Below are 24,715 nucleotides of genomic sequence, written 5' to 3' on the forward strand. Positions count from 1 at the left end.
CATCGTGGCATTAACAATTATTTCCCATTTATATAAACTTAAGTCAATCATTTGTATTTTAGAATCTTAATTTGACACTCAGACTTCTATCTCTTCGGTCACCTTTTTTACCTCCTACATATGATCAAATTCTCTCTCCTTTGTCTTATCCACCTCTTTGCCTCATTTTCTCACTCCCCCACTTCTTTATTTTTACTTTTCAACATGTAATAAACCTCTTCTTGTTCCTTTGCAGTTCTCATACTGATGTAATCGCCCACTCCAACAATTTCCCAGTATCAATAGCTGTATGACTAAACGTGAAAGAAACTCTTAGAAGACGGGCATCTCCTTCTGACATCCACCTGCCATTTGTTTTTATTTTTCTTTCATGATACCTTGTTTGAATTTCACAGAGCTGCCCAAATTGAAATCTAAGATCTATAAGATACTAATTTACTATGCTTCACAATTCAATTTTTCTTTTGCATTAAAGAAGGCCCATAGAACTCTTGAAGTATCAAATGATACATGAAGCAATCCTATCAGTTTAATCTCTTGGCAAGGGAAATTCAATTATGCAGTACGAATTAAATGGCAATTTCCATTAAGACCTTTTTTGTATAATTAAAGATCTCATCTGGGTCTTTCGAATAAGAGGCTTAAGAATATTGTAAATGACTAATTCTCCTTTGTCAATCACATTAGAATTTTGCACTGACACAATTTGACACGCTATGCCGAATTACTAACGTTGTATTTTGCCGAGATGGTGTGATTGTTCTCAGTGACTGAGCAATGAGATGATAATTTACTAGATCCTACATGGGAGCCTTGATGAGCAGTTGTTTGACATTAACAATGAATTGCATTTAATGAAATAGATTCTATAAAGGTACTTTTCATCATCAACATTAGACAGTTTACAAAGAATTGCTGTAGTGGCTGACCGATTCTTGATTTAAATATTTTAATAAAGATGCAATTACATTTAGCAGTTACATCGCCAGCAGCCATATCACCCTGCAACTCACAACTGGCAACCCACTGAAGCTAAGCAGGTGTGAGCCTGGTCAGTACCTGGATGTGAGACCTCCTGGGAAAAACTAAGGTTGCTGCTGGAAGCGGTGCTCACCCTGGGGTCTGTGTGGGTCCCAATGCCCCAATATAGTGACGGGGACACTATACTGTAAATAGGCGCCGTCCTTTGGATGAGACGTAAAACTGAGGTCTTGACTCTCTGTGGTCATTAAAAAATCCCAGAGTGTTTCTCAAAAAGTGTAGGGGTGTAACCCCAGTGTTCTGGCTAAATTTCCCATTGGCCCTTACCAATCATGGCCTCCTAATAATCCCCATCTATGAATTGGCTTCATTACTCTGCTCTCCTCCCCACTGATAGCTGGTGTGTGGTGAGTGTTCTGGTGCACTATAGCTGCCGTCGCATCATCCAGGTGGGTGATGCACATTGGTGGTGGTGGTGGAGGGGAGTCCCCATTACCTGTAAAGCGCTTTGAGTGGAGTGTCCAGAAAAGCGATATATAAGTGTAAGCAATTATTATTATTATTTATTTGGGAAATGAACTGTAAATTCATTAAACAGTAAAAGGTTTTATATCTTCAATTACAACCCGATATGGTAACATCGCAATGTTATAAAAGTTCCCATTTCTTAAAGGGGAACTACAATTCTATTTTTATATTTCAGGGTTAGAAAGAATCAGAATTTAAGAGTGCATTTCAAATCACAATAAAAGTAAAATGTACACAGTAACTTGTAAATCCTCCAATTTACATTAAAAATAGATTAATTTCCAAGTACGCATAGCACCATGTTCTGCGATTCAGAACGGGACCAAAAAAACGTCTGGTAATGTATTATATTGTAAACAAGCAGGCTTCTGTGGATCAAATTCAGAAGCAATCAAAAACATTTAAAAATTAATTCATACCCTGCTATGGTGATCTATGCAAAATTCACTCAGCAGGTGGTAAAACTGCTGCAAGGGTCATGTCTTCTACCAAGATGTCCATGTTTAGAAGTTACTTACGATATCAAAATAAAAATAAAAGCTTTCAAGACATTCATTGAAAAAAGCTTGGTTTATTTGAATAAAGCATGGATTGAATAGTGTTTACAAAGAACAAAAAAAATGGTTGATTTAAAGAATCAGAGAATGTGGGTTTAAGTTCTGAAAGGCTTTTTTAATGGTTTTCCCACTTTTATGCAGTACAAAATTACCAGATGCAATTTAATCCATTTCTTCTTAAGTGCCCAAGTTTTAGGTAATGCTGTTTACTCTATATTCATAATTACATTAGAAAATTCAAAATAGCATTAATGCCAGCACACCCCCCATGACTAAAGAATAGGCATTGTAATGCAATTGTAGTTGAGAAAGAGATCAGATCAGTCTACTTTGAGATTGCAGATTAGCCGTTTGCCTGTTTGTATTCTGAGGTTTTCACTCGAACTTGATTCCCTGAGCAAGAGGCAGATCCTTGCTGTAGTTGATGGTGCTGTAACAAACAAACAAAACACAGTCTGATTCTGTATAAGAATAAACCAAAAACCTTCATGACAAGCTTCTCTTTAAAACACGTTCACAACACATCCTACATTACTTTTGAATAAATGCTTTCTAGATTCAGTTTGTATGCTATTTAATGATAATGTATCATCAATAGTACTGTATGTATATGCTGTTGTCTGTTTTTCTAAAATCTCTCGTAATCAGATTGTATAAAATGTGATATTTTACACCATGTGTGGAAGTTGCCCTAATTAACAGAAAGCTTGGGAGTCAATTTGCATTGGTAGAGCAGAATGAAATATTTTTCTTTTAGAAGTCAACATTTTTTCAAAAATTGTGATTATACAAGTTGTTAGGTATTAGGCCTAAGTAATAACATAACATGTAGCACATGTAATATTGAAACATTGACTTTATCTGGTCACTTATTACCAGATAGAAAGAAAACGTATTGAATAGGCAGAGATATGATTTAATTCACACTGTCATAGCGGGGACTTCTGTTGGTAGTGGTTCTGAATATGAAATTGAAGAATCTTTTCATCTAGTCCTGGAATTAACACATTTAACTAGGTCTGTGTCCATTTTAAGCAATACCTGCCATGTCAGCATCAAAGAAACAAATCGTAATATTCAGAAGAATTTCTAAAGGGAAAGTGGCAAGTAACCCACTGTTGACTTCAAATCCTGCAAGTGGGGCTCTCCACATCCCATAATAATAATAATAATAATAATAATAATAATAAAACTTTATTTTATATAGTGCCTTTAAAGGTGGCTTCTCAAAGCGCTTTACAGAATGACAACAACAATAAATAAAAAGAATACACAAGATAAAACGCGTTTAAGATTTGCTTTCGGAATTATGAGCATATAATAATTTTTCAGAGAATCATTCTAACCTTTCAGACCTACAGTTTCCAAATCCTATACTGATACCAAAACTGTATTTTTATTTCTCAAAACTGCTGTGTTCACTGTTTTTCATCTGTCAAGAGAAGTAACCTGTACTCACCATGTGGATCGCCTCATGTACTGCTTCCAGGAATCACTTCCTGACTCTCGTCCACCTCCCGTGTGCTTTTCCCCACCTACAAATACAACCACGAGAGGTACGTCGTTACACCACCTGAATGGCCGAATGGATTTTACAATTGCTTTAAAACTATTTCTATACATCGTATGGTATAAAGCAGGTTGGCAAATTACATGACTGTTTCTTTATGCTGGTTTCAGAGGCCCTTCAAACTGAACCAAAAAAAAGACAAAGGGACTTCTAAATACACTTCTAAATAAACCCCAGAGATAATAATTCTCATAATAATGTACTCATTCTGTGTGGTAACTCTTTCTAGTGTTTTGTTTCTCTCTTTCAGGTCTAATAGACAATCAGTACATTGACAGAACAACTATTTGTGAACACACTCTGAGGCAGTCTGAATAACTTCTATACCAAATAATTGAATTGAATGAAGTAAATTAAAACCTCAGTTCTCTGTTATTTCTAATACACATATACAGTATATTCAGTTACGTGTTTCAGAGTCTCATGTCATCAATTTTCTTTATTTCAGAACAATTTCCAGGTCAAACAAACAGCTGGGCACCGAGATGTGACAGGCCCCTGGAACTTAAACTGCATGGTATAGCTCATGACAGCTACAGTGTCTAAGCAAAACTTAGCTCAACAAAATTGGGCAGGAGGAAGGGTAGCCTTCATCAGAGGACTAAAGCAGTAAGACACCAGCTCACCGAAAGCTCCTCCAATTTCGGCCCCACTGGTTGGAATGTTCACATTTACAATACCACAGTCTGAGCCTTTGGGTCTGGAAAAAACAGTATAAATAAAATTTATATTAAATCCATTTATTAATCCATATTTCCAATGGATTTCATAGAGCATTATTGCATGTGCTACACTTGCCTTCACTCCAGGTTTCTGTTTAATATTTCCGTCATCATCATTTAATTTGTAAATCTTTAACCATGATAAATGTTATGTAATTCATTCACTACTTTAAGCCCGTCAACTGACAGACAAGCATGAGAAAACAGAGAAAACAATGTTTTAACTAAAAAGTAATTGTTAACATTTCATACCTCTAACACAAATTGAAAATGTTATATGAAAAAAGGCCTTATGGATTTAGGGATATTGTTACGTTCTGGTGTTTTTGTTTTTTAAAATAATTTGTAGAACATTTTAAGGGCCAAACCAACACATACAGTATGGTACCCAAGCCAGTTAATCAAAAATGAAAGTACTAAGCGACTCGTCTTGGTACTACAACCACACTTAACAGATTCCAGCAGCAGGACAACCTTACCCCAGCCAGCGGAATACTCTGCCCAGGTCCTTAGTGAAGATGCTGCTGGACAAACCCTGCTTGACCTCATTGTTCCAGGCAAAAGCTTCTTCCTCAGTCTAGAACAGCAGAAACATCCTGACTTGAGCAAAGGGTGAAGAGGATGCACACAAGTATATCGGCACTTGCAGCTACATGCTTACATGTTGTAAGTATATGACCATCAATCCTTTTCTACTTCCTTTTGGACTGTAGGCAATCCAAACATACTGTAGATTCTGCATATTGTAGTTTCATGTAAAATCATTACACCAATTCTGTATCCAAATCACCTAACATCATCAAGCACAAAAATACCTTCCTGGACTAGATACTGCTTAGTATATTTACTTCCATCTGTTTTTGTACTTTCATATCCCTTTTTATCTTCCCCCTTGAAGTTTACTCTTGACACAAACCCAATCACTGGGCCGAGAGACAACAGGATTCAGTGGCACCTCAGACTTCATCTGTTTTCAGTTCACAAGTGTTGACAGCAACACATTCACAAGATCTTCTCCAGCACAGGTTTAATACAGTAGCACATTTTTCTGGTTCCTACCTTGAACTTCAGGACATACAGAATAGGAACAAAGGTTTCTGTATGGACAATAGGTGCATCGTGGGCAAGGCCAGTGATTATGGTGGGTTCCACATAGTTCCCAGGACGATCAATCACCTGTAAAGACAAATTATTTATAATCAAATTATTTCCTAATATTTCAATTTTATTAAACTTTATTTTATTGAAACTTAAAAGTACACTTTTGTTTTATTAATGTTATGTAGCATGGCAAACTATGTTCAGTACCTTCCCTCCGCACACTACAGTGCCTCCCTGCTCTTTGGCTTTTTCGATTGCTGCTTTGTACATCTCAACTGCCTGCTTCGTGTGAAGGGGACCATACAGAGTGCTGGCTGTGAACAAAGACAATACACACCGATCAATGATTTGCTGTTTTTCAATATTCGGAGACAGCTGCACTGAAACCACAACTGACAGGGGCTGAGGTTTGCACTCACTTCCATCTCTTTTACACTGCATAAAGGGAAATCAATTAATTCCCCCTGCAACCTATACAGGTCTTCACAATTAACCCGCCTGGTTTTTCTTATTTCACAACAACTATTACACTTGAAAAGTTCATTTAAATTTGGCCTCATTGTCACCCATGCCTTTATGAGCATATTAGGTTGGCTGAGATAGGATTCACTGCATTTTCAATCTCTTTCTTTATTTAAATTTTCAGTGTGGTCTCCTGTCGCCTTTGAAAGGTCTGCACATTTTTTTTTTTATTTTCCATTTAGTATTATCCCATCCTAGTCATACAATATGGCTGATTTCTGAACTATCTAATTTACAGGTTTTATTAATTCAGTTTCAGAACTCATCTCAATTTTCCTATAATGAAGTAAATTAACACTTACGATCCCAGGGATCACCAATTCTAACTTGTTTGTAGGCTTTTGCAATTTTTTCCACCACTTCATCATGAATACTTTCGTGAAGCAGCTGAAAGACACAGAAAGAAAATTAGATATTTTTTATTTCACTGACATATAACATGCATCTCTCTTCTGCATTACATTTCCAAACTTTTCAGTAAAAACTTAAAAACTTAAAACAGTTCTTATATTTATAAAAACTCTTCATAAAGTCAGCACTAAATTCAGTAACAGGTCTCCCTGTAGTCTTCTCTGTTCAAGACTAAAAAGGTTCAGTTCCTTCAGCCTGTCAGTGTAGGACATTCCCTTAAGCCCCAGAATGCATCTGGTCGCTCTTTTCTGGACTAACTTCAGAGCAGCAGCAATATTTTTCTATAATGTCGTGACAAAAGTGTACACAATATTCTAAATAAAGCCTAACTAGTGTATTATAGAATTTTAACATAACATCCCTTGATTTGAAATCAACTACAGATCCAGCCATTCAGAATGAGTGGGGGGTACCGCAGTAGTTTGCATTTCAGTGGCTTCGAACATCCAGGTGGATGCTGCACATTGGTGGTTTGAGGGGAGTCCCCATTACCTGTAAAGCGCTTTGAATGGAATGTCCAGAAAAGCACTATATAAGTGTAAGCAATTATTATTATTCGGGGTACCGCAGCTTTTTTAAAATACTCAGTTGTGGGGCTGCACTACTTTGCAAAACCGCCAGGTGGAGCAGTGAAAGTTTAATCTGGTGTGTGGAGCATTTGAGCTGGTTTTGAATCCCGGTCAATGCTGAAGGAGAATCTTTTCCAATTACAGAATTTAAGTTGTATACTGTTTATTAATTTATTTAAATAATTTTAAACACCATATTACAGAATATTGAACTAATTAAAAAGTACGATATTTTATAAAAGCAAGATTGCACAGTTGGATATATAAAAAGAGGTTATTATTATACTGTAGCTTGTGAAAGTGATGTGCCTCTTTTAGGTTTAAATCCACAGAGAAAATCCAAAGGTAAATTTTTGTAGCGGAAAATAAAAACAGTAGTATAACGTAATACATGCCTAATGTACACACAGTAGATGGTAGTGGTAGCTAAATATAAAAAAGTACACAACAGTATTCCACCTTCTTCATAAATATTTTAAACATCAAAGTCTTTAACTTACAGTGGGTTATGGTTTTAACGTGCTTGTTCTAACATTATAAAGTTTATAAACTGTACTTCATAAAAAGTTATAATGTTTTAGCTTTTCTAAGAATACGTGGTAAGCACTCCACTTGCTGTTATTGTAAAAAACATTGACAGTAATATTAATAAGGAATCATGTAACTAAGCAGCTAAAATATCACAAGTGGATGTTTTGATAACATTTTGACAATGTTTTTTTTAAAAAAAACTTGTATTGTCCTTATGGTGGTAATGGGCAATGGAATGCTCATGGACTGTAATGTAAGGCGCTGCACCCAGGTGGTTCAAAGCCTAATCAGAGAATTACTTTTGGTTTGTTTCTTACATAGCTGAATACATAGTCCACTATTATAGCTTGCCGTGAATGCGATGTGCCTCTTTCAGGTTTACATCTGAATTGAGAAAATCTATATTTTGTCAGCCAACAATTTAACTTTAATTTTTAAACCTTGTGTATCGACTTTTTATTTTTGTAAAAATGTTCCAATTTAAATACAATACAGAATATATTATTAATATATTTAATATAATTAATAATACTAATAATGAAAAGCCATTGGACGAGCCATAAACTAAAGTTATAGAGAAGACATGTTGAGTCTTAACAAAAGCGATCCTTTTGGCTATACTTTTTACATAGCCAGATGTACAGAGAAAGTTTAATATTAAAGTTTGTTGTGATGTGCCTTTTTCAGGTTTAAATTCACATTAAGAAAATCTATATTTTGTCTTAATACAAATTTCAGCAAAGAGATGTTTAGCTTTAAATTTTGATTTAAGAAAAATATTTCACACATAATGTACTGTAGTGGCTTTGAAACCATACAATATCATACTGTATATACAGTATATTTATACAGTATACGACATACTGCCATTCATTGCCGTGTGCGCTAATATTTTGGCATATCTGTGGATCTGACTTCATTCGAGTGTGTGGAACAGCGGGAGGTGAGACCCGGGGGCGGGGTGTTTTGATTAGTTTGCACAAGAGAAAAAGGTACCTTTTCAGAAATCATGAACTATGCAAAGTAGGTGAATTTGACAAACAGCTAATGTTGCTTAAAGTATTTTAAATCTATCTGACTGTACAGTAGCTCTTATGTAATTGAGCAGAAAGTGCTTGCTCTCACAAGTGGCTCTGTTAGAGTTTGTGTTAACACACTGCCCCCTTTTGAATGGATTTTTATCACCTTTATCACCTTTGTCTGTCTGGGGCGTGGGGGTTGTATCCCTTCCTCAGTTTAATATCTGATATGTCCCCAGTAAACCGAGAGAGTAAAACCAGTTATCGATAAAACATCTTCCTTGTGACATTTCTCAAATTGCTCCATGGTCGGGCGCAGAGTAAAATCCTCTAAACTGAAAGTCACGATAGACACCACAATTACCTGTATTACCCACGTGATCAGCTTAAAATCTTTGTGAACCCTGTAAGTTAAGATAATTTTGCCAAACCAACACAAAACATATACACAAAAAATCTAAATTTTCTCTTAAAACCAGGAATTACTTGGCTAAAGCTACATTGCGTATTAAGCAGATTTAAACTGGGACAGTAGAGAGATTAAATAAAATTAAATAAAGCAATCGTTTCAATAACAACTAATGCACCACGAGTGCCATCTGTCGATCATCTTCGGCCAGTGAAAGACGTACCGCGGTTGCCTGTAGCTCAAACTCACAGTACAGGGTTTTACCGCGCATTTTGAATGGCTACATCTGTATGTATCCTAACATTTTATTTGCTTTATCAATTCACCACATCGTCTCAGAAATGTAATTGTGTTTACAAAAAAACCTACTATATGTCTTTTTTGAAAACAGTCTCTTCTTGTTCAGCATTTCTCATTTCTGTTCACAGTTTATGTTTTGCAATTTCCATTAACTATACCACCCCATTTTGAACATTCACCTCTTATATGTACTCTCGGTTCTCCAATTCCCAATTCAATCACACATATTTCCCTGAATCCCTATCACTTGTAATTTGAGGTTTAATCTTTTGCGAGACATTTTATCTAAGGTTTTCTTGAAATCTCAACACACCATATTCTGTGTGTATACATTACTGTTGTTTATTTTACAAAGAACGTTAAGAAGATCGTCTGGTAACCTCACTTATTGAGGTTAATAGGATATAGAATACTATTTTCTATAGATTATGATATTTTCCACAACCCATCATGTTCCAAAAGATAGACTTATTGGTCTATAAGTACTTGGGACAGTTTTGAAACTCCTCTTGCGGATGGGCACCACATTAGTCTATCAGTATTACCTCTGTCATAAGCAACTGCTGGATGTTTTGTGTAAATAGCTATTGAATAACAGCTCTCATTTCCTTGAGTACAATTGGTAAGAGACCACTGGTCCCTCAGAATATCTGAATCCTCAGTGCTTGTTGTACCCAAAACACTTTTGCCTCTTCCAATGCTAATAATGTTTAATAAAGATCTTTGTTCTTCTGCTGCCAGAGGCATGCCGTTCACTTCTTCCTTACTGAACATCTGTGAAAATACTTGTTACGTTACTTAGAAGTTTCCCATTGTTGTACCACATACATTTAACATCACCATTAACTTTATTATCTTGCAGTACTGAAATATCGTATTGTGTATTTCAGCTTACACTGCAATATGGGAGTGGCATTCGTAAGCCTTTGGACTCATATCTGGTCGATTGTGGGTTAAAGTCCTTGCTGCAGACAGTGCTCTTGTTCCCTTGAGTGAGTTACTTATCCAAGTTCTACCACTTCACCCAGCTGTTTATGTGGAGGCCAGCATTGCTGGCGATAATTCTTATGATAGATCAATGCTCCATCCAGGAGAGCAGTCATGTGAGCTCTAGTTCACTTAAGGCTACAGAAACCAGGATAAGCTCTGATCAGAAGCCATGATGTGCCACAATGGCTCTTTTTTTTTGCAATATTGCTTTCCATCTCTCTATTGGTCTTTCTTTCTTTTTTATAGCCTGTACTTGTAATTCATTGGATTCATATTCTTTGTGTATCCTATTGTTTTTCTAATCATTTTATGAAGTGCAAACGTTTTCCTTATATTTTTCCTAAATTCTTTCTTGAACTGTTGGGGATACAGTTTGCTTTATTTATTATTTGGATAAACCAAGTTCTGCATGAGCAGAATCTTCTTAATTTGTTGCCACACATTCTCCACTGATTCCATATTGATCCTATCCCTTTCTGCTTCCCTTAAGCTCTGTTTCATTTCTTCAAATTCTGCTTTCCTGAAATTGTAAACTATTGATTTTTTACTTAATCTTAAAAGATACTTTAAAGTATAACATATCAATATTACAGTTCCCCTGTGGTTCTCTAACCTGTTTGTGCTTCCATTGTTTGAAAAGACAAAGTCAATACAACCATTGCCTCTGGTTGGTGTTCTGACAATTATGGGTAAGGTAACAATCATTAATCATGTCTACCAGTTTGGTTTCTCTTGCTGACATTCCTATAGGTAATTCCCAGTCTATGTGAGAAAAGGCAAAGGCTCCCATGACTTCTTTATTTGCACATAAATTCTTAATTTAATTATGCAGTGTTGAATCAGACTTTTTTGGATAGGTCTGACCCAGATTGGGAGAGCCTTGATTTCTCTAGATTTTGTCCCTGAACCTGAATATACCTTTTGATATATAGTGCTGCACCTCTCCCTCAGCCTCCAAATCACTTTTTGCCAAAACATCCATTTAGATGAGTAAAATGCAGTCAGAAAGCTCTGTTAAAATGAAGTGTATTATTTCAATATTCCAGTCATCCCATTTAACATGATCAGCTCAGAGCCCTCAGGCAACTGTAATTGGGTTTATGGTTCTTCAACAATCACCAATTGCATTAACAGCTGGAAGTGATGCTGAGCAAAAGCAATCCATCAGGGGGTCCCTCCACATATTATGATCCCTTTGTTGGATTACTCCATGAACTAGGTTAATAACATATGTTCTGTCTGCTGGTGGCACAGCTAGAGTCTAGTGGTGGATGGATTTAATAAAGAAAGCCCTCAAGATTTCAATACTGCATTTTCTTACCAGGAACATTAGAGCATTAGAAAAGCTGCAATTAAGAGGGGGCTATTTGGGCCATCATGCTCATTTTGTCCTATTCTATATAATTCCATATTCAATACTGGCTATACAGGGAACAACCCTACTGAGTAAAATAAATCCCCCTGAAACCCTCTTCTTCATAAAAGGATAGTTAAGACTAGCCAATCAGACCAAACCTGGATGTCTTTAATAGGTGGAAAGAAACTAGAGCACTTTGTGGAAACCCACAAGAGGAGAATGAACAATATAAAACCTCTACAAAGACAACTGCCCTAAGATGAAACTGAACTCAGCACCCTGATGCTGTAAGGGATTAGCGCTAACCATCATGCCACCATGCTGTTCTTAAATTCTCTAGTATTCTTTCCCTCCACTAAAACTGTCACACATCAAATACAAGCTCATAAATGCAATTTTCTTATAATGCATGCGATATCTTACTTTTTATCACTTCATATTCAGGAGCAGACAAATAGTGCAAATGGGGGAAATGGCCTCTTACATTATCTACAGTTTTATCAAAGCCCATAACAGTATACTCTTGAATACAGGATTAGAGCGATTATTTTAAGTCTGTGATATGTGTGCTCCTGAGAGTGACGCCATTTACTGTACCAACCCACTGCACATCACACCCAGGCCTTACCAGTCTCCTTGTTGTTGTGCAGCGTTGGCCTGCTGTTCCCACAGCAGCAAACACAGCAGAGGGAACCACGAGATTCAGGTCAGCATCTTCAAAAACTGAAAATCATTATGAAATACATCACAAACATTAAGAAATGAAAGTACTTGGTATCTAGCATCTGACAATAAAAAACAGAACCAACATCAGAGAAGAACACCATTTTAGTGACAATAATGGCATATTTGATTTTTTTTTGCTACAGATTGATTGAAATAAATCTAAGGAAAACAAAGGGGCTGTGGAACAAGTCTAGGAACATTTTACATCTTAATATGTGTACTTTGTCTATTTTTAAATGCCGATAGTAAAACAAAAGTGAAATATGAAAACACCTATCAAAATTATAACAATCCATAATCTTTTAAAGCATAGTATTAATTCTATAATTAATAAGAATCGTTATAGCAAATTAAAACCAATTTTGCCTTGAAAAAAATCTTCTAACAGCAATCATTATTTAAAATTCAAGGCATTATAATTTTAAAATATGAATAGCGCAACAACATAATATCACACTAGTTTGGTCTATCATGGAAAAACTGAATTATGACATGGATATATATTTAAAAAAGCAGCTCACCCACAATGGCATTGTTCCCACCAAGCTCAAGCAACTGGCGCCCTACAAATCATTCAAAATTAATGGAACGAACATTTTAAAAACCTGCAGTTGAGGTTTGTAGCCTATTCATTTCTTCAATTCTACAAAAAAATTAAGGAATAAAAGTTGGTTGTGTGGAGCTTCATCTCAGTGTGAACTAAAAAGAAGCAAGCAGAGTTAATTCAATGCTGGAACTAAAAAGAATGAAAAAACAACATTCTTTCTTTCTAATTTTCAGCACAGAACAAACTTCTGCTTGCTCCTTGAGATAAAAAGAGCTCCCAAGTGGCTCATTCAGAAAAAAACTCTACATGAAGAGTGGGACTGCTCATACAGCCTTGGGGAAAATGCTTGACAACATTATTAAGACTTCTTTTTCTCTTTAACCTACAGGGGAGAGGGATAGTATTCTAAACCCCATTTGTGCTGGATGTACACTCGTTTATTATAATAATAATTGCTTATACTTATATAGTGCTTTTCTGGACACTCCACTCAAAGCACTTTACAGGTAATGGGGAATCCCCTCCACCACCACCAATGTGCAGCCCCACCTGGATGATGCGATGGCAGCCATAGTGCGCCAAAACGTTCACCACACATCAGCGATCAGTGGGGAGGAGAGCAGAGTAATGAAGCCAAATTCATAGATGGGGATTATTAGGAGGCCATGATTGGTAAGGGCCAATGGGAAATTTGGCCAGGACCAGAAATTATTGCCTGGTATATGACTACATGTTGTATAATTCAGCGGGTATGTCTCTAAAACAGTCCAGTCATGGAAAATGAAAGTGTACAGAACTCAAGAAAAACAAGAGATGTTTATAAAAACTGTTGTATAAAATTATAGGAAGTTTATACATTTAAACTATGTTTAAGACCTTGCCCGGGCTATACAGTACATTATGGTCTCGACATTCGCGAGGGATCGGTGCAGAGAAACTGGTGTATAACCACATCCAATCCTATACCTTTGCATAACATACAACCATATATCCCTTATATAATAAATTAACACACGATTAATGCACTAATGCATGTGCTTTAAGTTAATTAAACTAACATTGATCAACTTAAACAACAGTAATCACAAACTTTTAGTAATCAGCTAAAATAAACAACACAAATCCCTCCTCTGCTTCTAGTGGATATCTGCACTTTCTCTCCCTGCCTCTGTGATGAAATGAGCAAAAAGACTGTCAGTGAGCGTCGAAAGTTGTCTCCAGCCTGTCATTCTTCATGCCACTGACACAGAACCAGAAGCATTTATGTGTCAAGCATTGACACAGAACCAGAAGCATTTATTACAACACAAAAACAAGACCAAGCTGAGCTGTGGATGCTGGGTAGTGGGTACTTTGGGGTGGGGCAGGGAGAGGTTCACTCAGTCACTAGATTTTTCTCCCCATCCTAGTCTGTTGTGCGGCTAATTTGAAAATTTCGCTTAATAACCTTCGGCTCAGTTTCATCGTGCTCTGCTTCCAATAAAAGACCCAGTCAGCCACTCTGAATTGCAATTAAGTTAATTTGAGAATATTACATTTACAGATTAAATGCTGAATAAGAAAAATTATTAAGAAAAACTGGGACAAAAACCAGGCAACAACCCAAAACAGAACCAAATTCTAGCTTCTACTAGACTTCTGAAGACACCGAAAAATAAGTTATATCCTGGGGAAACCAGTAGAGTTGGTAGATTTCATAATAAAAAAAAAATGAGCAGAAACTAAATCTGATTTTACAAAGTAATTTTTATACGTACTAACTGTCAGTCAGAACTCACCAAATCTCTCCTGCACCATCAAAGACACCTGCTTCCCTACATGAGTGCTGCCAGTGAAGGACACCAGGTCAATCCGCTCATCCTTAGAAATGGCCGTTCTACAGAGAGGGAACAGGAGGAGTTACTTCACAAAAGTGTGAACGAGCTCTCCTCTGTTCTTCCTTTAAATACAAAGGACTATCGTTTCTTTTACAAACTTCCATCACGTGTACAGTACTGAAATCCTCTGGAATTTAGCTCAGTTTTCAAAACAAAATAACACATCCACTACATGATAAAGAGAAGAGATAGAACACCTGTTACCATAGATTTGCTACACAAGCTTTAAGCTCTTAACATTCATCTGGCTTCACACAGGGATTTATCTCTCAGTAAATAAAAGGCAGGTTAACAGCTGTTATAACGCACAACAGGATCCCTAACACCAAAGAATAAATTCAAACAGAATACTGAGTCTGCAAAGTACATGACAAAGCTCACCCAATATCAGCACCTCCACACACCATGGAGCAAACTGCACCAGGCAGGTTGTTTTGTTCCAGCACCTCTGCAATGATTCTGAAGAAACAAAACAAAACAGTTGTTTCATTCCAGATACAAGACAGCCAACATGGAAAAAAGTTTACTCTTTGTAAAAACAGTAACTAGATGCTTAATGGGCACGCAGGTACACAGACTGCACATAATATCAACAAATGTGAGGATTGCATCAATTATTAGTAAGAAAATAGTACTAATAAGAGTAAGTCAAGTCCTCCAGTTGTAAAATGTCAAATTATCTCAGTATCTGTAAACATTATTGAATTGGACAGTTTGGAAACACAGGTGAAGTCAGATGATCTAATCTTGCAATTAACAAGTCTCAATCAGACTTTTCACTGTTTAAATTGACACAATCATCTAAAATGGGCTTGAAGGGCAGATGAACAAGTAAAAGGTTTATTCAATGCTGAAAAAAGAAGAAAGAAAACACAACGTTTCGGCCATGGAGCCTTCTTAAGGTGTGTTAAACTTCTTCATCTGCTTAAAGGGCAGATGTTAGGGACTCTGAGACTGACAGCAAAACTATGAAAGTGAGATTTCATTAAATCCCAATTAGGTTCTGCTACACTTCAGAACTGAATATGTGTATAAAGTCAAGAATGCACTTCCAACTATAACATACAGATATAATTTGTATACTGTATATGACCATCATTTCTTCATTTATACAGTTTGTTCAATTACAATGCAGTGTACTGCATAACGAGTCTACAGAATGCTGAATTCTATCTGCACATCCAATTAGCCAGTTAAGAAAAAAAAGTGTTGGTAAAGTATAAAGATAACGTTGTATGGTGGTTGTTGTGCATTCTTTAATAACATTTAAGAATCAGCTAAAAAGCAACCACAGAGATCTAAGCACTGCCCACACAGGACTTGCCTTCAGGATCTTGCTAAGCCACTTTGGTGAAGGTAAAGTAAAAGACATTTGGTAAAAATTAGGATATTACTAAACCTGTATTTTGTTGATTTCTGAACTGCTTTCAGTTTACCAGCTAGATATTCTTGTGAAATGTGCAACATACATTTTAAGCATTGTCAGTGTTATATACAGGTAGTTCTCAATTTACCAGGGATATGTGGTTGTGAAAAATGTTGCCAAAATTAAAAAAACTAACTCCTCATAAGAATAAATGTAAATAGGTTTTAACTCTCATAAATAAAGCAATTGCATAATATAAGTTTAAACAAAATGTCTGTTAATATTTAGCAATTTCATGTAAAATGTGAAAGGAAAATTGTAGTTCATGGTGGGTGATGAACACTGGAAAATATATAGTCATGTGCCCTTAGACATCTGAACAACTAATCTTTGGTCCTTTTGCAGTCAATGAGCTTATTGAATGCTATTTTAAACTCTCATAAGTATCATTATAATATTCTTTGTTATTTAGGGATCTGCTAAGCATAAGCCAACTTTTCAAACTTTGGGGGTTTGCAAGTCTTAAAATGTATTCACTTTAAAAAATCTCTGTCCCTCCTCACACCTTAACAAAAAAACACATCTTACTGTTAATGAAGGCTTCACAGTAAGAACATGTTCCTTTTGCATTGTGTTCCTGCTAAATAAGTTATTTCTTGAAACCCGTAGAAATTGAATCTCCAAGAATATTTGGCACTCAATTGTATTTTGTGTTTCTCGGCAAATCTTGACATGTTTTGTATGTCATTACACATATTATTCATGGTGGCAGACTACTGGAGAAAACCTACATGAACACTAAAGAACTAAAGTGAGAGCTAATTCTCACTAAACTAAGAAATAGTACATATATATTGAGACACATTAAACAAAAAATGCAAATAATTAAGAGTGTAAATGGAAAACTACCTATACAGTAATGTACATGAGGTATATGTGATTTATTTTAGAAGGCAGAAAGCCATTCTCTGGTATCGCAGAAAATGACAACATACTATGGTACCATGCTAACAGCATATCATATTTACATATACCCAGGACGTAATACTCTGTCAAAAGACATGTTTCAAAAGTTGGTTACAAATAAACAAAATATTAAACTTACTTTGTGACAGCTACACTAGTAAGGGGAGTAGTGGGTGCACCTTTCCTAATGGGGAAAAAAGTTATTTTAATAAAATGAATCAATTATTAGTAAGAAAACAGTACTAATAAGAGTAAGCCAAGTCCTCCAGTTGTAAAATGTCAAATTTTCTCAGTATCTGTAAAAAATATAGAATTGGACAGTTTGGAAACACAGGTGAAGTCAGCTATCTAATCTTGCAATTAACAAGTCTCAATCAGACTTTTCACTGTTTAAATTGACACAATCATCTAAAATGGGCTTAAAGAGCAGATGTTAGGGACTCTGAGACGCCACTGCCTGACAGCAAAACTATGAAAGGGAGAATAATTTATTCAATTTAGTGGAAATTAATTTTTTATCAAATTGGGACTCTCACAAATAAGCAATTCACATTAAAATGTAATGTTTTAATTTTCAGTGCATGTGAAAACAAGGAATATATTTATTAAATTCATTCTAGAATTAACAATAAAGATATCACAGATGCTGCAAAGCTGTTATACCATTTCCTCAAAACTTTAACACTGACTATATATGTAGTTTGATTCATGTAGTACTATGCAGTCTGTACACACAACATATTCTGCTCTGTGATGCAGAAAAAAAACATTATACAAACGTCTACTGCAATGCATCTACATTTCTTTGCTAAAACAGAAACAAAAAACCTGTTTTTCATTTTTATTTTTTGCATTTGGTGTCACCAATTGAGTATGTAAGCTTTCCAGGTGTTAATCAGAGCAGCTTACTGTTAACACCTTTGTACCACGAGAAAGTCGAAGACAACATAAGTGCCTCCTCCTCAACTGCGATCACTTAGTCATTTACAAGTTCACAACTTGATGCCAGTTCTGCTTGGCAAACCAAAGGAACCTGGTAAATTGTGAGCAGAATTTGAGGATTCAATGCTGGAGATGGGGGACAATATTAGTCAGTCAGGGTTCTCTCATCTTCTAGGAAAACAGCCCAGACTTGAAGTGTCAGTGAGAGACATGCCACTCCTGCAACTGGCACTGACCTCCTACTGTAATTGTTATGTGCTTACAAAAGATGTATGGGGGAGTCTGCCCTCCTTCATTCTCCATGTGTGGGACATAAGTGAGGGTCAAGGCAGCAGTGGCGATTTCAAATTGAGTGGGAATTCATTCAAATACTAGTACATATTTTTTAAACTGTTCTTAAACCGTACATAGAGATTCCCACCTTTAAAAAAAACTACATTTTGTGTGGTGATATATTATGTTTCAGCTTGATCTTACCATAGACAGACATTTCCACATGTAAGTGCTATAGCATTGTTCCAGCCATATACAGCCACTGGAAAGTTAAATGCAGTGATGATTCCAACAAGACCGACTGGATTCCACTGCTCAATAAGAGCATGACCTGGTCCTAAGGAATGAAATAGTCAGAAACAGGTGATTTCTAAAAATTGAAATTTCTGAAAGCAGAGAAGCAGTTAAATCACCAATATATACACAATATACACACTAATATCCAGAACATTATAATTTTGCATTAAAAAGTTGGGTTTTTCCACTTCTAAGAGACAATATGAAAAACAAATGTCACTGAAATTCAATTTCTGTTATTTACCATAATCCTATAACAATCAAACACAAACCTCAAAATAAAAGGCTCATCTGACAAAAAAACTGAAACTCTCTTTTATAAACAATTTAAAGGTAACTGCAGGACAACTGTAAGACCTCAATTTACTGGAAAACAAATGCTGGTGCATTTAGAATCAAGTGGAGGATTTGTCAACAGTAGAATTAAGGACTCAAATCTAAAGAGGGTGGGTGTGGAGGAACAGATAAGAACATAGTCATGTTTTAGAAGAAGTAAAAAATTCTGAAAAGCATTTGATAAGCCCAATCTAAATAATTATCCTGTGTACTGTTAAAACCACAAGACCCACTCGATACTGATCTAACTTTGATCATTATCAGGTTATTAGCAAACCTTGACTTAATTCTCTGTACAGATCGTTATTCTTAAATGATTAATCTGAAAACAAGCACTGGATATCTTTCTGCTTTTGTGAGTATTCCTGACATGTAATTAAACACTGTTACATATTTTATGAAAAATGTGTACTTGCATAAATACCTGAACTTTCAATGTGCTTTTCTCTCTTCAAATAGAGCCTTTTCCAAAACTTAAGTGATATTAGATGTGGTTATGACACCCGTATTTGTAGATGTATGAAAATACACATGCAGGCAAATCCTGACTTACTTTCTGAAGGCAGAACAGGCCCGCCAATCATTCTGGAGAGACCAACAGCATAGTCACAGATATCTACATACTCCTGAACCTCTCCAACACCTTCTACATAAATTTTTCCCATTTCCAGGGATACCTGCACAAAAAAAAAGCAGAAGCATAAGACTGACCATCTATTGTGCCGCCTCAAAGCACAAATCAGAAATGCTGATTGTATTAATAATTAATTCTATTGTATTGTAAAATATAATAAAACAAACTGAAACCATAAGTGGAATCTTCTATTACAAAACATCAGAATAGTTTGAGAAGTGAGAAGAAAATGTTCATGTACACAGCTCTTATATGTTGGACCACATAGCATCCATAGTATCTGGCATCACACACTGAAATGGCTGAGTATTTGGTCATAGCAACATGTCTGCCCTTCATGTTTTAAAGATAGTGAATCTACAACATTCAACCTCACAATCTCGTAACTTCCAGTATTAAAAATCAATCAATTGCTCTCAGATATACTTCAGATGTATGAAGGGTAACAGATGAGCAGAGGCCATTCAGACCTCTAGCCCATTTGGTATCTAGGAGCTAACTGATCCAAGGATCACATCCAGATGTTTCTTGAAAGAAGCAACGGTATCAGCTTCAGCAGAATGGCTGGGCAGCTTCTTACATCCACAACCCTTTGGGAAAAAAAGTAGCTCCTGTTCACGGTATTAAAAGCATTATTCCTTCTAAGTGTCCACTTGTGTTCTCTGGTTCATATTTTACTGTTTATTCTGAAAAAATTTGCAGTGTTGACTTTGTCGGCGCCTTTGAAGATTTTGAATTCTTGGCTTTAAAAACTCTTTTTTAATTCATGTTAGACTGCATTAACATTTAACAGTAATAGAATGTAAACAGACCTTTTCATCCAGAAAAATGTGATGTTAAGAGCAAAATATTGCTTTTCCTATCTCTGTATTATTTTTTAAAACACAGCCGTGTTTTAAACACACCAGGATAGAACTGTCTTGAGGAAAAGCTAACCCTTATTTTGGAATATGTCAGAATAAAGTTAGTAGATGCTTCTCAAAAGTTCTTACCAAGCTACCCAGAATTTTAATCTTCTTCCTTAAAGCATCTCCTATTTGTCTTACAATTTCTCCCCGTTTAGGAGCTGGAATCTATGTAAAAAAGGAAATTACTTTCAGTTATCACATTTAAACAGTATGAATATATGTTTACAAACCTTGTAAAGAACCATCACCAAGATACAAAATTTTAAAATACTTTCAAAGAAGTTAACCTTCAACACTACATTTTAGTTTTTTTTAAGTCAGACTAATGTTTTACTGAAGGATCATACTTGACATTAACAATATAGATATTTCCTTTAAAAAAATAATAAAAATGGAAAAGAAGGATTGTTAATACATCAGCTAGCATTTAGAATTACTAGTTTGAAGGTGTACTAAATACATGCTGTAATTCTCTTCTGTTTTTGCTTTTCTTCAAGAGGAGAGAGGTAATCTCATGCTGCTGAATTTGTTGTGGTGATGAATAGATAATAAACAAGCAAAGCCCTGTAATGGCAATTTGAACATTTCACCACTAATTACTTGTATTAATCCACCATACACATCCTATTATTTTGAACGCACCACACGTGTTTTTGGACCTTTTTCTACAATGAGTGTTTCTGGCAGTAACACGACAAGTGTGTCTTTCTGGTTTGTCCTTAGAATGCTTTACTGACAGTACTTACATCTGCCCACACTTTCCAGGCTTCTTTTGCCTTGTTCACGGTCTCTTCATACTCTGCCATCGTGGCCTTGAAATTTAGCACAAAAAAGAATCCTAAGTACCATCACAATGTTCCCAGCCAAGTGAGTTTCACTCAAAGTAGCATGCTCAGAATTACTGACCTCCAAACGGCCCTTTATTCTCAAACACAAAACAACTTTAATAATTGGCACCAAACTATTCACTCAAACTCTGGAAAAGTTCTGTTCCAGTTGTTGAATGTACCAGGTACATCTGGGATATGTGAAATATTTTCCAAAGCTTGTATTTTACTTACTTTTTGTATGAATTGTTAAGTAATCCCTTTTTTTTAGGCAAACTAAATGGAAAGTTGAGCAACATTCACAAAATATTTTTAAATGAGATAAGCCTCCATATATTAAACAATGACCCTAAAAAGATTTTACGTAGAAACTGAAATGTTGAGAGGATGAGAGGAAGATTGCACAATTTTTAAACTGTTGCAATGGAGCTCATCTGTGACAAGACAGTAACAGTTCATTTTTAACTGCGTTCACTAATGATGACAGACCGCAAGACAAGATATTTATTACATGAAGAGAAATTAATCTAGGAATGAGGTGTAGGCAGAAATTTGCAAATTCAGTTCAATAACATAAATAAATGTCTAAAGGCCTTTGAGGGGTTTCTGAGAAAAGTTATTTTCCAAATAGTCATAGAATGTGATAGAGGAAACAGAATGTGGTGCCTATTTTGCTGTGAAGGAAAGGTACAAGCATTGCTTGGGAAAGTTACTTTAAATAGTAATCCATTACAGTGACAAATTAAATATAGAATTACTTTCAAAATTAACAAGACATTTAAGAAAAATAATTGTATCAGTAGCATCTGTGAACATTAAGCTCAATAAGGTGTTTTGCCATCTGTGAATCTCCAAAAATATAGTTCCTTTGCTCAAGAGTTTATGTCAAAATGCTTTTATATATTTTTTTGTTTTCATCCTTTAATAATTAAGAAATGTATTATAACTATATCTATCTATCAGTTTGGCATTATAGTAAGCAAGGTCATCCAGAGGACAAAAGTTTATGCAATGAGTCTCTACTTCAAATGCTATCAGACTGGTAAGAAATATATATTTGTCCCTAAAGTAAATGGCCTTGGATATATATTTATGCACAGAACACAGCTTTCAACCATGACATCCACCAGGATAAATATAAGCATTAAGAGCATGGGGCTGAAATTACCTGTCGGACTCTTGCAATGGGTTCATTGTTGGCAGGGCAATAAGAAGTGATGACCTAGAAAGACAATATTAATTATATCCTACATCTTTAAAGCACACTATTTTCAGTGCATCTTTAACCAATAGCACATAATATAGTTAATCTAGAAGAACTAATCACATGTAAGCTTAACACCACAAGTAACCCTCTAAACTGGATGCTCTTAGACAATGCCAGGTTATGGCTAACATCAATGGAGATTTCCCTCAGGTGTTCGTTAAGACAACCTGTCAACATGCCTCTGGCTGAGCAAAGACAAAGTTCTGTTATGCAGCTTTAGCACAGAACAGAGAGAATTGGTATAGCTATTAAACGCACTTAAATCTCCACAGTCATATGGAATTCTACCGATTCTACTTTAGGACGCAATAAATGTTATTTAAAGCCCATTAACAAGAAGGGAATAAAAAGGGCATCAGAACCAAACCAAGTATTATTTCTTTTATATAAATTCCAAGGGATATGCAAGACAATGCATGTTTTATTGGGATTGAGAACTGGTAAATGGATAGGGAGTAGTGCAAATAAGAATTAATGAATCCTCTGATTCGGAAGACATAATTGGCAAAGTGCTGCAGATACTGTATTTGTACCACTGCTCTTTCTAATTTATATCAATGATCTCAATCCTGGTATAGTTAGCACGCAAATCAAACTCACAGATAATAGAAAAAGAAGAATTGGCAAATACTGTGGTACATTTAAGGGAATTTTTTTAAAAAAGTTAATAAAACTGGGAAAACACCTGGCAGATTATTTTTAATGTAAACATTTTCAAAATGTTACACGAAAAAAGAAATAAACATACACCACACATATGAGATAGTATTAGCTGGAAGAAACGATCACAAAGGCCTAGGTTTATGTTGACATAATTTTTATCTTCCAAACAACACGAAGAAACAAAAAAGCAGCAGAACTTTATGATACATAGCTCAATGCAGGTAATTTAAGTGGAGGGATGCAATGTTAAAATTGTACAATGCATGTTTAAGATCTCATTTAGGATATTAATACATTAAACGTTTTTTTCTGTATCTTAGCATCGAGTGGATTACATTTTAAATAAATAACAGTAGAAACGTTTAAGTGAATGGGGCAGTCTCGATTTGCAGCCATCTTCATAAGTATTTTTAGCAAATCATTGCTATTGGCTGACCTTGCTACCTAATGCAACTTAAATCTATTCTCGTCTTACCTCTCCCTTCCCTCCCCACGCTCCATTGTAAACTCCGTCATTTTCCTCCTTTAGGCCTAGCTCTTTGAGCCAGGAGTATTTCGGCTGGTTGATCAGGAGTGTGGACATGGTTGCCGTTTGTCGGAAACCGCAGAAAAGGACTTTTCTCCTGAGGGCCAAGTGCTTTACAGCAGTTAGAGCAATAAGCTGCATGGCTGTAACAGAGCACCGACGCCAAGTTCAGCACAGACAGTGCTGTGCAGCCCAGCCCCCCGAAGCGGAGGCGGTGATTGGTGAGATACAGGCTCTACCCATCTGTCGCCAGCAGCACTGGCTTTGCAGCCCTTCTGCGTCTTTTACGTGCAAGAGTTACGTAACACGCAAGTCAGTTCTCTCTGAGCACGTAAAATGTTGGGTGACATGTTTCTGTGAATCACCAGGCTGTGAGCTGAAGTCATGATCATATATTTCTGTTGTTTTTTTTTGTTCTGATAACACAAAACACTTTTACCCCCGCAGCAATAGGATGTCATTATTGCTCGTTACGGTTAGAAGTTAAAGAAATTTGCTAACGTTGTGATACTTGACTCAATAGCGCCCCCAGAATGCCAGAGCAGCACTGATAAATTCGATTGACGAGCTATTTTTCAGGGAGCAGCAGAGTGGCGCAGCGGAAGCGTGCTGGGCCCATAACCCAGAGGTCGATGGATCGAAACCATCCTCTGCTAGCTTGTGTTTTTTATATTTGTTTTTTTATAATTGTAATGTTAATTTTTTCCAAATCAAAATAGATGAATTGATCCAATATTTGCAATATGTTTATGTTTTTTTCCTATACATTTAACCTTTGATAATAACTAGACGGTCAATGCAATTTTGCAACCAAGCAAATACATTGTCCGAATTACTTTCATATTTTGTAGTTTTTAACATTCCGTCTACACTTAACGACGTCGGGTGCGTGCGTGTGGGGTGTTAAAATAAGTAACAGACTGTAAAAAGCAAAGCTACAATGCACAAAACCATCACCCATGTAAAACATTAACTAGAATCGGACTTTTATTA

At 35.9% G+C, this 24,715-nt stretch overlaps 1 protein-coding gene across 1 annotated transcript; it reads right to left on the reverse strand.

The window, feature by feature from the left end:
* Positions 1–2,060: 2,060 nt before the first annotated feature.
* On the reverse strand, positions 2,061–23,982 carry aldh7a1 (aldehyde dehydrogenase 7 family, member A1). Its single transcript, XM_088912188.1, has 18 exons — positions 23,672–23,982; positions 22,435–22,488; positions 21,186–21,251; positions 20,524–20,604; positions 19,451–19,574; positions 18,469–18,601; positions 17,189–17,233; positions 15,099–15,176; positions 14,619–14,716; positions 12,815–12,856; positions 12,196–12,290; positions 6,284–6,368; positions 5,667–5,773; positions 5,418–5,534; positions 4,838–4,935; positions 4,263–4,336; positions 3,526–3,601; positions 2,061–2,496 (listed from the first exon to the last, which is right to left on the reverse strand). Exons 1-18 carry the CDS (start codon positions 23,861–23,863, stop codon positions 2,442–2,444), a joined length of 1,620 nt encoding a protein of 539 aa, XP_088768314.1. The 5' UTR covers positions 23,864–23,982; the 3' UTR covers positions 2,061–2,441.
* Positions 23,983–24,715: the final 733 nt, after the last annotated feature.

This window comes from Atractosteus spatula, chromosome 3 (genome assembly GCF_055471065.1).
Source record: "Atractosteus spatula isolate fAtrSpa1 chromosome 3, fAtrSpa1.hap1, whole genome shotgun sequence".
In the NCBI taxonomy this organism is placed as follows: Eukaryota; Metazoa; Chordata; class Actinopteri; order Semionotiformes; family Lepisosteidae; genus Atractosteus; species Atractosteus spatula.